Source organism: Sinocyclocheilus anshuiensis, unplaced genomic scaffold (genome assembly GCF_001515605.1).
Source record: "Sinocyclocheilus anshuiensis isolate Anshui unplaced genomic scaffold, SAMN03320099.WGS_v1.1 scaffold1371, whole genome shotgun sequence".
Lineage (NCBI taxonomy): Eukaryota > Metazoa > Chordata > Actinopteri > Cypriniformes > Cyprinidae > Sinocyclocheilus > Sinocyclocheilus anshuiensis.
The window spans coordinates 1,592,360-1,607,878 of NW_015539833.1; the positions used below are offsets into that span (position 1 = coordinate 1,592,360).

The 15,519-nt window shown below is 35.5% G+C and overlaps 1 protein-coding gene across 1 annotated transcript in view; it reads left to right on the plus strand.

Moving 5' to 3' along the window:
* The window catches only part of sorcs1 (sortilin-related VPS10 domain containing receptor 1), a 79,416-nt gene that overhangs the window by 49,474 nt on the left and 14,423 nt on the right, over positions 1-15,519 (plus strand). The window contains exons 12-19 of the mRNA XM_016480549.1: positions 2,129-2,205; positions 4,346-4,437; positions 4,715-4,822; positions 6,011-6,128; positions 7,688-7,821; positions 11,170-11,283; positions 11,590-11,761; positions 12,992-13,178. Coding sequence (XP_016336035.1) covers positions 2,129-2,205; positions 4,346-4,437; positions 4,715-4,822; positions 6,011-6,128; positions 7,688-7,821; positions 11,170-11,283; positions 11,590-11,761; positions 12,992-13,178 — 1,002 coding nt within the window. The remainder of the gene's footprint in view (positions 1-2,128; positions 2,206-4,345; positions 4,438-4,714; positions 4,823-6,010; positions 6,129-7,687; positions 7,822-11,169; positions 11,284-11,589; positions 11,762-12,991; positions 13,179-15,519) is intronic.

Here is a 15,519-nt window from a genome sequence, read left to right on the forward strand (position 1 = left end):
AAAAAAAAAAACATTTGTTGCCATGACTTTTTGATAATATTTTTCCCCCTATAACACGTCTGTACCCAAATTAAGAATTAACGAGCATGTCAGCTATTACAAAGAAACAGAGAAAGTGCGAGAGAGTACATTTACCTCAGCAGCAACTGTCGCATTCTCGCATCTTGATCTTTAACGTTATCTTTTCGTGGATCAAAACTAATGCCTAAGGTTGATTCAATATATAATAAAAAAAAAAACGTTACATCAACAATAAAATAGTACAATGATGAAGTCGCTTAGCTTATATTAAACATAAAAATTGAACAAAACGACATAAAGTCATAAAGTAGTACAATGGCAAATTAGCATTTATGAAACCTCTAACTCTTATTAACAACTTGAAGAATACGGAGCCTATACTTGCATTGTAACCCAAATAAATAAGGTTTCCCTTATTTAAAACGAATGCTTAGTTTGTGGTTCATCTTTCTTTTTTAATGAAAACACAGCAACAATAAAGAGCAACTCAGTTATTTTAAACGAAGAAATGAAACGTTTATTAAGAAAAGTTCTCTTGCGCTTTTGGATCCGCCACCAGTCATTTCGCTTCACTCTCGTCACGTGACTCCTGCGGCTCCGAGCTGCTTGGAACAGACGCGTGGCGCCTCAGAACTGTAGCGTCCCATGTCCAGCTGAACTAAATTGATTTTATTTGTTTTATTTCTTGTAACACCGACTACAGGACAAAGCCTGTGTATTGCACACATATAAATTCGCTCCTGGGAAAACTCGACAGGAACGAGTTTTTTTTTCCTCAGCCCCCCCTGCTCAAAATACGTTCCCGCGGCTATGCAGACATCTGGATATGGACTATAAACAAGATTAGTGTCGTGCTAGCATGAACAAATGGAAATGCTAAGTGCTACTCTTGAGATTAGTGGCAGAGAGTCTTTAGAGTGTTCTTATTATTCTCTCTCCATCATCTTCTGTTTTCACAACCGACTAACTCTTCCACCACTTCTAACTTCAAATGTTTATTTTATAAGATTGAAAGCGCTTGTCACTTTTTCATTTTACTCCTTCAGGCTTGTGTCTTCCGCAACGTTCACCGACTATATTGCCTCTGGATGCACGCAGATGAAATATAAATGTCTTGGCACTGTAACTATCTGGATAAGTAATCCTAGGAGGAGACCGACTATTAGATATTAGGCTCTAAATTGACGTTAGGTTGATTGATTTGATGGTTAGAAGGGTTGTGGGGATGGCACAGACTTTCCTGAGTAGCTTAGCTTATTAGATAGAGAGGATTTCTAGAACTCCTAGTTACCTCACAGGGTCAGACGCTGATTTCATTACACATGATGTATTTTCTGCTGTAAAAATCTATCTATCTATCTATCTATCTATCTATCTATCTATCTATCTATCTACTGTTTTTCTGTCCATCCATCTACCCACCCACCCATCTGTCCATCCATCCATCTATCTTTCTGTCCATCCATCCATCCATTGATCCATCCATCCATCCGTCCATCCATCCATCCATCCGTCGATCTATCCATTGATCTATTTGTCCATCCATCCATCCATCTTTCTGTCCATCCACCCTCCCATCTATCCATCCATCCGTCCGTCTGTCCATCCATCCATCCATCATCATCATTAGATTTTTTTTCATTGAAATATTTTTTTTTAATCCTGCAGTACATCATTGAACAAAACCAAGTGACATAAGAGTTAGTCTGTCACAGAATACTGCACACACTACAGTGTTGTGTGAAAAAGCAAAAGAGAGCATATGATCTTGTGTCGCAATCATATTCTCTTCTGTCCCACAAATAATGTGCTGACCTTGTATTTTACAGTCCAAAAAAACATGCATTTTCTAACCTTCACACTAATCTAGTCAACATTAGTAATCACAAATTAGGAAATGTAGTCATTGTGGGTAAACGATCAAGAGAAATACAAATTTGGACAAAATCCATAAAGCACTTGCCAGCTTTTGGAATGAAGTATGAATGACTTTTGTGACGAGAAAAGGCACAATGCACTCAATCTTCATATTCATATAGCTTTAGTTATCAACTCTCTATCTGCTTCGGTAAGCATGACTGTAATTGTTCTGCTCTTCTCTCCTTAGGTTCAATTGGCGCAGAGTTAACGAGCAGCAATGTTAGCATGTTCATCACATCCGACGCTGGAAACACGTGGCGGCAGGTGACTCTGACCATGGGGGGTGTTCAGCCAGATGGGGTTGGGCAGTAATTTCAGCACTGATGCATATCTTTGAGCGGATAAATCCATGTGCCGCGTTTCAGAGCCGATAATCAAATGACACCTTCAGAGAAAACTAAATTCAATGACATATATGATGCCCGTGGGTGCATGTTTGATGATGCGATTTAAATTTATGGGGCCAGCTGTCTAAATAAAAATGGAGAGCTCAAATAATTAAGAGAAAATAGATGTGGCAAAAAGTTAAAACATGCTGGGTAGGGCACGGGTTTGATGTCATATATCTTGTCAGTAAGAATTACAATCACTGGGATTTGAGAAATAGCATTATTTCAAGGACAGCAGACCTGTGGTTGCCAGCTTCCATCTAATCAAATTGAAAGCCTTCCCAAGAAGAGTAAAGGATATGAAATATTGTCATAACTCAGCCAATCTGACATTATGGATGAAAATAACTCAGGAACATATGTAACAATGCCCTGAGCAGAATAACATAATATGAACTTTTTTTTGTTGGCACTAAACCAACAAACCCACAATGATTATTTCAGAACTGTGCAGTCCTTATTTATCATATATTTATGTTGATCAGAGCAACTGGGGTCAGATACATTTCTCAATTATAATGACTCTAGTGTGGCTTTTGGTTGATCCAACTTTTCCAGTGTGTTCACAGCCAAAGGAAAACAAAACAGACCTCGCACAGTATCCCACTAACATAAACACTAGCCTCGTAATTATTAGCCCATGAAGTCCTTAAGCCAATCAGATGGTGTTTTTCCTCCACTTTAACAGACTTGCATATGCTAAATGCTTGAAGCCCCAAGGCCTAAACTCAACAGGAATTCATATGAGCAAGAATTCACAGCACATACAGTGCAGTTATCAGTGCTCTGGGGCAAAAAAATGGAAACTGCTAATGAGGGCCTCAATTTTCAGTTCAACTTTGCAGTAGGTCAACATAGCATCTGGCTGGATTTTCCTCTGTAAGGCAATTTCTTGTTTCATACATGTTTACAACTACTAGCAGTTCTGTAATGGTGACTGGAAAGGGTCATTTTTTTTATTATTATATGCTTGCGTGTACTCTCAGAAGAAAAGGTACAAAAGCTGTCACTGGGGCAGAACCTTTTTAAAAGGTACATTTCTGCACCATATTTATCCCTAAAGAGTGGAAAATAGTAACTTAAAGGTACATATTAGTACCTAATTTGTAAATTTTAGTACCTAAATGGTGCAATTTAGTACCCTTTTGAAAAGGTACTGCCCCAGTGAGAGCTTTTGTACTTTTTTTTTTTCTGAGAGTGTAGTTTAATTTTATTTTAATAATAAGCACAACAGACTTTAAGAAATAATGGTAAATTGATTACACAACAGCAAGAAGATTAACAGGATGGAATCACACTTGGAAATAAAAAAGGTTTAATTTAGCCTTTGCATTAGGTAACAAGTGGGTGTCAGCTTTACTCTTTTGAAGTTTTATATTAGCAATTTCCAGTTTTTATCATTTTATCAAACAGGATTGAATGCTTTAAAATGAGACAAACCAACTAATATAATAAAATATCATTGATATTTTCATTAATATCATTGCTGTTGTTTTCCCTCTAAAATGATGTCAAAAATGACATTAAGGTCACAGGAAATACCTATAAACTGATTACCAATTAAATTAATACTCCCAAGAAAACATGTTTGTTTGTTTGTTAAAAATATTTGAATTAATATTTGAATTAAAAGAAAAGCATGAAAAATTGTACCATATTTCTAAATGTATAAATTGCCTCGTTTTTAATTTTAGAAGTTATCATGCTGGTGGCATGACAAAAAATGGCAACATCTGCTCAAAGAAAGTATTAAGATTACTTAAAATTTACCCCATGTTCACTAAATTGTGATAAACTAAATACAATTTTTATATTATATAAAGTTTTATATTTTATGTAGTCTTTTAATAATGGGAATTTCAAAATGAGCGGAACAGCGCATAATTTATACATTTATTTAATTACTTGTTTACTTATTTATATGTGTATTTATTCATATTGGACATCTTGGACATAAACACACATGCTCATATTTTCCGAATGTTTAATCGTTAAACTATGTCTGTCTGTTCCAGATATTTGATGAAGAGTACAGTGTGCTGTATCTGGATCAAGGTGGAGCTTTAGTGGCAATTAGACACACCCCTCTTCCCATCAGGCACCTCTGGTAATCCTGCGCCAATATCATTACTAATATTCTATGCGTATGTTCGTAAAAAGATGTGTCAATGCAATCGCACCGAGCTGACTCACACAATCACGGGGAGTGTGAACGTTCTCATTAAACCCAGTAGACTGTGTAATACTTTTGTCTAGTAATCTAGATTAAATGTCGGAAAGGTGCCGTAAAGTCCTGTTTGAATTATTTGCCAGCTGTGTGTGGAAATGCAATCTTTTCTACACTGTATTGTAGTTTCAGGTGTGTGCTGCTGGTTTCTATGCAGGTTGAGTTTTGATGAGGGGAGGGTATGGAACAAATATAGTTTCACTTCATCGCCCCTGTTCGTGGACGGCGTCTTGGGCGAACCAGGCGAGGAAACGCTCATAATGACGTAAGTATGATGAATATTCAGTGCTAATACATTTTGATTGTTCTGGAATGGGAAAATGGTGCTTGTTGAAATATGGTTTATGTTATGAACACTGTACAGCCTAAGAAACTGAATGTCCTCAAAGGACAGAACAGCTTTGTTAGACATGCATACTAACACTACATCTACCGCAATAACCAACAGCAGCAGCAATTCAGCAGCAGCGTAGCAGATCTGTTCCGCCAATACCAAATACATTAACATTGTCATATCCATCACCATGCTAAAATGTTCAGAGAGTTGTCATGATTGAAATACACTTACTGACCACTTCATTAGATACACCTTACTAGTTACCTTACCTTACACCTTAACAGGTCTATCTAATAAAGTGGCTGGTAAGTGAATATTAAGATAGAATATATAGAGTAATAATGCATTAAGGATGGATGCCTGCTTTTATGAAACCAAATAAAGAGCAAATGAATATCAAGTATATGCATATTCATGTATACTTTATAATAAATTATATTGCATAACTAAAATAACTTTATTGTAAACAATTGTGAGTTTGTATCTCATAATTGCATCTTAATCTCACAGTCTCTACTTTATTTTTCATAATTGTCACAGTGTGACTATATCTTATTTTAAGTTCTGTCACAATTACATATTTTACTTTCATAAGAATAAATGGTAATTGTAAAAAAAAAAAAAGTGAGTATAAAATGCTCAGTACTTTGCTTGATGATGCTTGGTGATAAAAAGAAAGCAATTAATGATAAACCAAGTGATTTATTTTTAGACCTTCCAGTAATGAATCACCTATTTAAAAAGAGGAATCAATAAAATCATGAAGCCAGTTCTGATTTCACATCATCCTGAATCCAGCACAGCCTAAAATTATTTTGAGAAGTATTTCATGAAGTTGTCCTTTGTAGGATATCCCTAGATACTTTCTGCCGTCTTTCTGACAGGCCCTAACAGTGTCACACTGTTCTTGAGTGTCAGACTTTCTCAATGTGAGTTTCAGACGTTTGTTGACAGTTTGACGCAGGTTTCCACTGATGGGGTTTGACTTGGATAACATTGCTAAGCATTTCCTTTCCCTGTCCGCTCTACATCTTTTTAATCATTAGAGTCACCGCACTCTGGATATGCCACTGCTCGCCAGACATACAGTGGCTGATGTTGTGCCTTTGTTTGCAGGATCTTCGGTCATGTCAGTCACCGCTCAGAATGGCAGCTGGTAAAGATAGACTTCAGGTCTATCTTTAACAGAAGATGCATCGAGTCTGACTATGTGCCGTGGGATTTACATGACCAGGTGAGAAATAATTTTATTATTATAACATGTATCTGAATATTTGCCTAAATACTTGTTTCACACAGTGTTGTATGTTGATCTCTTTAAAGAAGAAAGAAAATGTGTAATTGTTAAAAATAAATAAATAAATAATTCTGTATATGATGTAACAAACATAAAAAACATACAATTTTCACAAACTTTCCAATATTTTCTTTTATTTCATTATTTTTAATAGTATTATATTCCATTAAATTAGACATGTTTTCATAGAATCAGTTATTTTAGCATCACTGAGATCCTGTTTTTTTTTAATTAATATTTCGAATTAGTTTTCGCTTTTATATTTTCTGTTTTAAATAAAGTTTTAGTAACTTTGTTGTGTGTTTTTGTCATTTTTATGTATGTTCAGTTTTTAATATACCATGAATTAAGTAATTAATTTTGACAAAAGCATAAACCTAATGTCAGACTTGTGTTTAAAAGAAAAAAAGAAGAAAAAAAAAACAAAAAAAACAATATGACCTAATGGAAAGATCAAAAAAGTTTTCATATTGAATTTATATAATCTGAAGTCTCAAGTTTGCAAACTGTAATGTGTGTCACTGTCGCCAACAACAAACAACTTTTTAGCTTTGATTAAAGGTACAAGGCTAGTATTTTCTGGAAAAGAAAACAAAAAAAGGATTGCTCCAAGTTCACTCGGGCTCTGTTTGTGACAATCCTCTGTAAATGAATCTTAATGTCATTAATGTCCTTAACTCAACTTCTATACTGCATCTCAAGCCTTAAAATTAAGAGAGCCCAGTCTTGATCAGATACCTTTCGGCTTTGTCTGGTCTTTCCAGCATAATAAACCCTCCAGTGAGGCCTGACACTTTAGATTGCACTAAAGAGTGTGCCACATTGGCTTCCTGTTGTTTGAAACTTATGAGATTCCTTTCTAACCGGCCCTGACGTGCTTTTTCAGGGTCTGCTGCCGAGGCTATTTGAACAGGCTATTTAAATAATATATGCCAGAAGTCAAGTGTCCTCTCACAGGAGGATAATAGCACAAAACCAAAATAAAATCGCAGTATTTGGAGCACTAATTTGAAGGAAGCATGTTAACAAAAGACTAGGCAAAAAATGTTATTGCAAGATATATGAAATGTGAGTGAGAAGGCTGGAACCCTGAAATCTTTGATAAAATGAACCCCACAGAGTTCGGATGTGAGATATGAAATATGGAACAACCAAGTACAATGAGTGGAATTATTTTTTTTCTCTCTCTTTCCTGTTTTCTCTCGTCTTCTTTCCAGTCTATTATTTTTTATTTTTTTCTAAATTCAGGGTGATGTGCACATGCTTTGTTGTAATTAATTAATGTGAGAACTGAAATAAACCTGAACGAGAACACCATATGCCAACTTTATGTAGAAAATATTGTGTGTGTGTGTGTGTGTGTGTGTGTGTGTGTGTGTGTGTGTGTATGGGTGTGTGTGTATATATTCTCTAATGCGTTAAGCTTTAACCGTGTGTGTGTGTGTGTGTGTGTGTATGTGTGTGTGTGTATGTATATGTTGAAATCCTCCTTACAGGGTGAACGCTGCCTCATGGGAGTCAAAAGAGTTTACCGAAAGCTGAAGCCCATAGCAAGGTGTGTTATGGGTAAAATCTACTCTGTCACAACGATTTCCGAGCCATGTGACTGCACTGAGTCGGACTTTGAGTGGTAAGCAAACAAACATTTTTCTTCTAAGATTCAAGCTCTATTCTAAAACTGATGACTACAGGCTGCACTAACAAAGTGATATGCCAGTATGAAAAACCACAGCAAAATAGTTGATTTTTAATTGTATTCATTTTTTTTTATTATCTGATATATATATATATATATATATATATATATATATACATACCACTCAAATGTTTGGGGTAATTTTATTTTATTATATTTTAAGAACACATTTTAAAAGGTTAGTTCACCCAAAAATGAAAATTAGCCTATAAATTACTCACCCTCAAGTCATCCTAGGTGTATATGACTTTCTTCTTTCAGACGAATCCAGTCGTGACGCACGCGGAAGCGCAGAGGAGAGATCAAAGCAAAACAACGGTCAGGAATTAGAAGTACAAACCAAGGATTTGTAAAGAAGAATGTCGGAGAATTTCGATATAAGCCAAGAGGAGACTGGTTTTCCTTTGCTAAAGTAAGGAAACTTTGCTTCCTTTGCTCCTGTAAACAAACGTTGGTTTTCAGGAGACTCATCAGCGCATGCGCAATGCCGACATCTTACATCATCCTCCCGGAGCTGCTTCTGTGTACAACTGTTGGCGCAAGCTAGATTAAAGTGATTATTACGTTTTGAATATGGATATTTTTCTTACAAAAAACGCATCGATTCGCTACAGGAGGCCTTTGTTCACCCCCCGGAGCTGTGTGAGACACTTTTTTTTTTTTATGGATGGGCGCTTTTTATTTAACTTCTTTTGAACTGATGAACTGCAACACCTGCTGACTGCCATTAAACAGCTTGAAAGATCAAAGACAATTTTTAATATAACTCCAACTGGATTCGCCTGAAAGAAGAAAGTCATATACACCTAGAATGACTTGAGGGTGAGTAATTTACGGACTAATTTTCATTTTTGGGTGAACTAACCCTTTAATTCAGCAAGAATGCATTTAATTGATCAAAAGTGACAGTAAAGACATTTATAATGTTATAATTTAATTTAAAATAAATGCTGTTCTTTTGATCTTTCTATTCAATCGATGCTTGAGGATTAGGCCTTTAGAATTATATATAGTTTGTCAAGATTAATTATGTCCCGTTTCATTTAATCTATTCGTAAACACTGACACATGCAAAAAGAGTGTTCAGTGTGCCAGTGTCTAGGTGCGGGTTAACAGGTTAAAGAATTCTAAAAAAAAAAAATAATAATAATAAAGCAGCTTCTACACAAATTAAGCTGTTTTCAACTTTAATAATAATAATGCTTTGTAAACACCAGAACAGCAAATTAGAATGATTTCTGAAGAATCATGTAACATTGAAGCCTGGAGTAATGACTGAAATAAATTACATTAAAAAAAATGTGTTCAAATAGAAATCAGTTATTTTAAAATTTAATAATATTAGTTTTTTTATCAGATAAATGCAGCCTTGCTGAACAAAATAAACTTCATTCAAAAACATTTTTAAAAAATGACCCCAAACTTTTGAATGGTATGCATGTCAACAGTTGTCTCTTTACAAATTATAGAAGAAATATCTGAAACAAAGTTCACACTTAAATGAAACATGACTGAGAACTCCATTAAGTCTCTCTAGAAGAGCTCTCTAAAAGAGCAACTTTTGAGCAATGACATTTTCTTCTAGGTAGTGTTGCAGCCAATGTCCTGTCTGCAAGACACATGCTAAAAGGGTTGAAGGGCTTGTGAATTAAATTGTGGCTAGTCCTCACCAGATTATTTTTCAGAAGAGTTGCAGTAATTTTCTTAAAGAAGATCTTTGCTAAGTGTAAACTAGTCAAGCTGAGTGAAGACTAAATGGAAGTAGACGTGTTACTTCTTGAAAATCACAGCTACTCAATAGTACTGTTCTCTCCGTCTGTCACTACCCTCTCTTCTGTAGTATTTCACACCCCAGGCTTTGTGGCTTAAACCCCCCATTTGTATTCCTAACACTCTTTTCTTGTCATGTAAATGTGGCCTCTCTCCTTATTTTTCCCTGAATTATCAAAGTTATTAATGTCACTGTTCTGGAAAGTCCCAAATGTGCAGGCCCCTTGAGGCTGTACGGAACAGTGTGAAAGTTGGAGCATAAACAACAAAGAAGACACTCCAAGCTTTCAAATGAACCCATATATGGGCTGATACCATATAAGGAAGGCTATGTAAATGAAGCATAACCATTTTTAAGCGATTTTGGACCCGTATCCGGGTCCGCGGAGTTTAAGTGGTTTTAATCAGGGAGTGAAACGCTATGCGTTAACCAACACAAGCTGCCTACATCTGTGTAGCATGTCATGGTAATTAGTGTCATTTGTTTTCTTGATTGGGGTGTTGAGTTGCCTTGACAAACAACTTTGGCTTGTATTGTCTGTCTAATGGTTAGGTCTAAAAATAAATGAATAAATAAAAAATGTAAATGTCAAAATTATTTTTGGAAGTATTTTTATGCTGACAAAGATTTTCATGCATTTGAATACAAAGATATGTCTTTCTCTCTCTCTCTCTCTCTGGGTTAGTTATTTGTTAAATGTTAACATGAAAGTGAGATGCTAGCACTGCTGGCTACTATGCAATTTTTTTATAAATTGTTAGAAATTAAAAATGATATGACTGCAAAGAAATACAAAATCTTTAAAGCATGTAATGAGCATAAAGACTTTTCTTGACTTGCCAGTATACTGAAAAAAAAAGATTTAGTCCATTTCATTAAGTATAATGTGGGTGACACTTAGACTTTTGCTTTAAATACATATTATTCCTGACAGCTAATATAATTATTTCCATATAAAAGTGAGGTTTATTCATGTTAATGAATGGGAAGATTGGCATTCTGACTTTAATATTATGATTTCTAAAGTCTTTCTCAATGTAAATATTTTACAGTTGACAAATAACAGTGTTTATTTTACCAAAAATACACTGAAAAAAAAAAATAAATAAAATTGGTGTGGGATTTACTTATAAACCATTTTCACTCAGAAATTGCTAGTAAATTTCACAAATAATTTCAAAGAAATGGCAAAGTAACACACTGAATTAAACTACATTTTGAAGTAGGAAAACTTAAATTGTATTATCTTATAAAATGTATTTAATATTTAGTTACAACTTATAAAAATAATTTTATTTATTTATTTATTTATTATTACTATTATTTAATGGTGTAGCAGGGAGTTGACTGAGTTATGAAAGACAAATGTTATAATAAAAGAAATGCCTTTTTCAGACCAATGGGATTCTGGCTTAGCGCTGTGAGATCTGGGTTGACAACTGTGTTAAACTGGCTAAACATGAAAGTCAAGAAGTAGAGACCTCATGGGTGTTTATGTTTTTTTTTCACAGTGATTATGGCTTCGAGAGAAGGGCTAATGGGAAATGTACTCCGGCATTCTGGTTCCTCTCCTCCTCCATGTCTCGGACCTGTACTACAGAACACACATTCCTCAACAGCACTGGGTGAGATCTCATGTGACGAATGCATCTGTCTATTAAAAGTGATTATCCAATGTTCTCATTTAGACAGCTAAGTAATCTTGTATGTGTTTGTTCGTGAGATTTTCAATTAAACATGTTCGCCATCTGTATTCTCAAATGATTTTAATGCATGACTCATTTCAAATGTTGTGTGTCTTTTCCCTGTTACAGCTAAGCAGACTAATGAATTTCAGTGTTGCCAACTGGTCATTTTGTATTGTAGGTTCAGAATAGGTTTATAAATGTGTGTCATTTGAATGAATGTCATGCGTCTGTGTGTGTGTGCAGGTACAGAAAGGTGGTGTCTAATAACTGCACCGGAGGGGTGATGGAGCAGTACACGGCTCGTAGGCAGCTATGCCCTAGCCAGGCCCCTCGCGGCCTCCACTTAGTGACCAACGAAGGGAAGCTAACGGCGACTCTTGCCAGCAACGTCACCTTCCTCGTCTTCCTGGAGGAGGTATAGAAAGATTCAGTGTTTCCTGCACTGCTTTTCAGTGACAAACATACATTGGCATCAGGGGCGTGTCTACGTGGTGGCCAGGTGCCCCCCCCTACCAGATGTCTTGCCATAGGTTTGTTTTTAGTAAATTTCTAATTTTAGGCGGTTTCTATAGTGTGATCTTAATGACAATGTCGAGAGCGCATAATGTTACGCGATCCATGTGCGTGAGGACGAATCTCTCCACTCCCAAGCGGATTTCCTTCACTCACACAAAACTGGACGTGTGCTTTTAACATACATCGTTCCACCCTCTTTACCCATCGTTACACCCCGGCCACCCTCTTTTGAGCCAGTGCCCCCGACTGGCCCCCCCATTTAAAATGCTCTAGACACGCCCCTGATTGACATACATGATCTTTTGGGGAATTTGAGTTTGCAGTCTGAGCAGATAAAACAACTGCAAGAAAACACATCTTTCCCACTGAGTGCTAATGAAAACTAGTCATTTTGATCAGTGTGAATTCCTATGAACTGGTTCTTTTGGTGAATCGTTCAGAAAGACTCACAAACTAAAGAGTGCTTTTAATACCTCTGACAAATCCATCACTGAATATTATAATCGTAATAAATTATATAATTACATAATTACATTTGTAATATGCATATTACTATGGTAACACTTTAGTTTAGGGACCAATTCTACTTGTTGCTTATTAGCATGCACTAGCATATTGGCTGTTTATTAATACTTACAAAGCACATATTAATGCCATTTTCTTAAGCCTACCCCATACCTAAATTTAACAACTACATTATTAATTATTAATAACCAGCAAATTACGAGTTTATTGAGGGAAAATTGGTCCCTTAACTAAAGTGTAACCATCGACTGCTAACCCCCAAAGAACAGAGATAACCCTCATCCACCATAAACAGGGCATTGTAAGCTTGAGGTCTTGAGAAATCATGACAGACCATCTTGCCTGCACAAGAGCAATGTTTTCCCATGGTAGATCAAGCGCGCTGGGACAAACAAGATGTCCTCCAAAGCAGATGAACTGACAGCTGAATGAATCGTACACAGAGCTTTGCCAGTATCGTAGTCAGGAACAGTTTTGCTTTCTGCCTAAAAAAGGGAAAAATTCTCAGATATTACAGAAAGTTCTCCGACTAAAGAACATTTGTTCAGCAGCCTGGTTGTGTTTTTTAGCTAGACTCAATGATGTTGTTACCCTTTTTTCCCAGGGTGATGGATCGAAAACCAGCATAATGGTGGATTTCGGCGACGGAAACGCTTTCACCTACTCCAACGTGAGCTCTATCGAGGATGGCATTAAACACATCTACAAGAACGTGGGAATCTACCGAGTGTCAGCCATGGCGGAGAACAGTCTGGGCTCTGAAACGGTGCTACTCTTCCTACACATTACGTGTAAGCCAATACGTGGGAGGGCGAGTAACAATATGCACAATACAGATAGCAATATCGTATTCTGATTTAATATCCTTAATGTATTTTAAAGACCCACTGGGTCTGAGCACTCTGAACTCATTTATGCTTTATTGACCAGAAAAATCTCATTTGGCCTTGTTCGTATTGCACTCCACATTAAGCAATCTAGATTTCAAGCTTATAGCCTCTAACTGGTTCACGAGATTGGAATCATCCCTCTTAGTTATTGCCGACAGTAACTTCAGTGTATGATGAAGGTCCTCAGGAGGCAAAATATCATCCAGGTCTGATAAACTTTACTTAATGCAACTTTTACAATTATGAATCAGTTATTTTTAGTCAATTAAAACCATTCAGCACAATCAGTGTAGTCCAATCAATTTCCAAACAAATTACTCTTTCGAACAATTCTTTTAGGTGAATCAAACACAAACAGTTTAGTCTTGTGTTGCTCATAAAACTCCTGAGACTTCATATGACTATATATATACATATATGTATAAGGTACCTTATATATATATATAAGGTATAAGGTAGTATTTTATTAAAAAATATATATTTTTAAATAATAATTCAAGCAAGTTTTGGAGCCTTATTACACAACTATTTGGAATATTTGATTCTAATTCTCTTGATTCTTTATGGCAGAAAACACACAGCATGCCTACATTAGTCCGATTCCCTAATGATTGAATCTTATGAGTTAGTTCTGTTTAGTGAATCATAATACAGCACAACTGGTATAATCTGATTGCCAAACGGATGTCTCTTATGAAACAAATCTTTTAAGTAAATGAAAACCATACAGTGTGAACAGTGTAATCCAACCGATTTCCAAACAAATGACTCTAATGAATGATTCCTTTAAGTGACTTAACAGCATAGAACTGTTATGTTTATTGTTACGTTGTACTTGGAACTACTGAGACTTCTTATGACAATGTGCAGCATACATTGAGTAGCATTAAAAAAAGTTACCACATTTGTTGCTTGTTTAATATTGTTGTTTAATATATAGTTAATACCAATTATTGAATTGCCTTCATGCTGCCTCTACAGACTGAGAAGTCATTAAAAAGCATTGATTTCAGATGCACTTGCCCCTTAATGTTTTGAAGAGAGAGAGACAAAAAAGTGTGGTTGGTCATTTCACATGTTGGTCAAATGGCCTATTCCTGTCTGCGTTGGTGGTTCTTGGCCAAAATATGGATTAGACTTTATGCCAACAATTTACAGACTTTTGAGCAGACAACTCTATCATCTTATGTTGCAGTAATGTTGGAAGACATTATTTTAACACATTCTACAAGCAAATGGCCTGAGTTTTTGTAGCTTTTTTTAGTGGTTGTAGTCTGTGTTCATGCTAGAGGAAGCTCATCAAATATCAGCGTCTAACAGCGATTAACTAAGCATTTTGATTCAAATGTTCGCCCTTTTTCTCATGTCCACCTACTCAGTGAACTTGCCAGCCCCTGCTACATTCAGGCAGACAGATGCCTCCGCAGTGACATATTGATCAGGGAGATGGAACGCTTCCAATCTGTCAATCCTGTCGTGCCAGGCAAAGCAAATAGGGCCTCTGGAGCATGAGTTGAAATTCACACGCAGATGGCTCTGTGTTGCTAGGAGAATATTTGTGAATGAATGAATATATGGTGGGATCATTAGGAGGACGTTTAGTTTGGGCTGTAACTTTAAGGCATATTCTTTTTATAGTAAATAATAACCACATTCCACCCCAATTTGCTTTGGGATTGGTAAGATTTTTAGAAGATTTAAAAGAGTTGGAATATTTATTTACTTTTTTGAAAGCCAAGGCTGCATTTATTTGATCAAAAATACAGTAAAAACAGTAATATTGTAAAATAGTATTACAAATTAAAATAACTGCTTCTTTTTTAATGTATTTTAACATATAATTTATTCCTGTGGTGGCAAAGCTGAATTTTCAAGTGTCACATGATCCTTCAGAAATCATTGTAATGTTGATTTTGAGCTCGAGAAACATCAAAAGTTTGGGGTTGGTTTGATTGATTGATTGATTCATTCATTGATTAATTGATTCATTGATTCATTCATTCATTCAATGTTGAAAACATGCTCAAAATTTTGTCATTTTCGATCTATTTAATGTTTTTGCTAAATAAATGTTTTTCCAAGAAAAAATACATTTAAAAAAAAATTCCATTTAGTAGATGATGTTGTCAACAATTTAATGTTACCAGAAATATTAGCAGTCAAGTTATACTAAAATAAATATATTCTTTAAAACTCTGTAAAAAAAAAAAAAAAAAAAAAAAAATTTCAAAAGGCTTTTTTA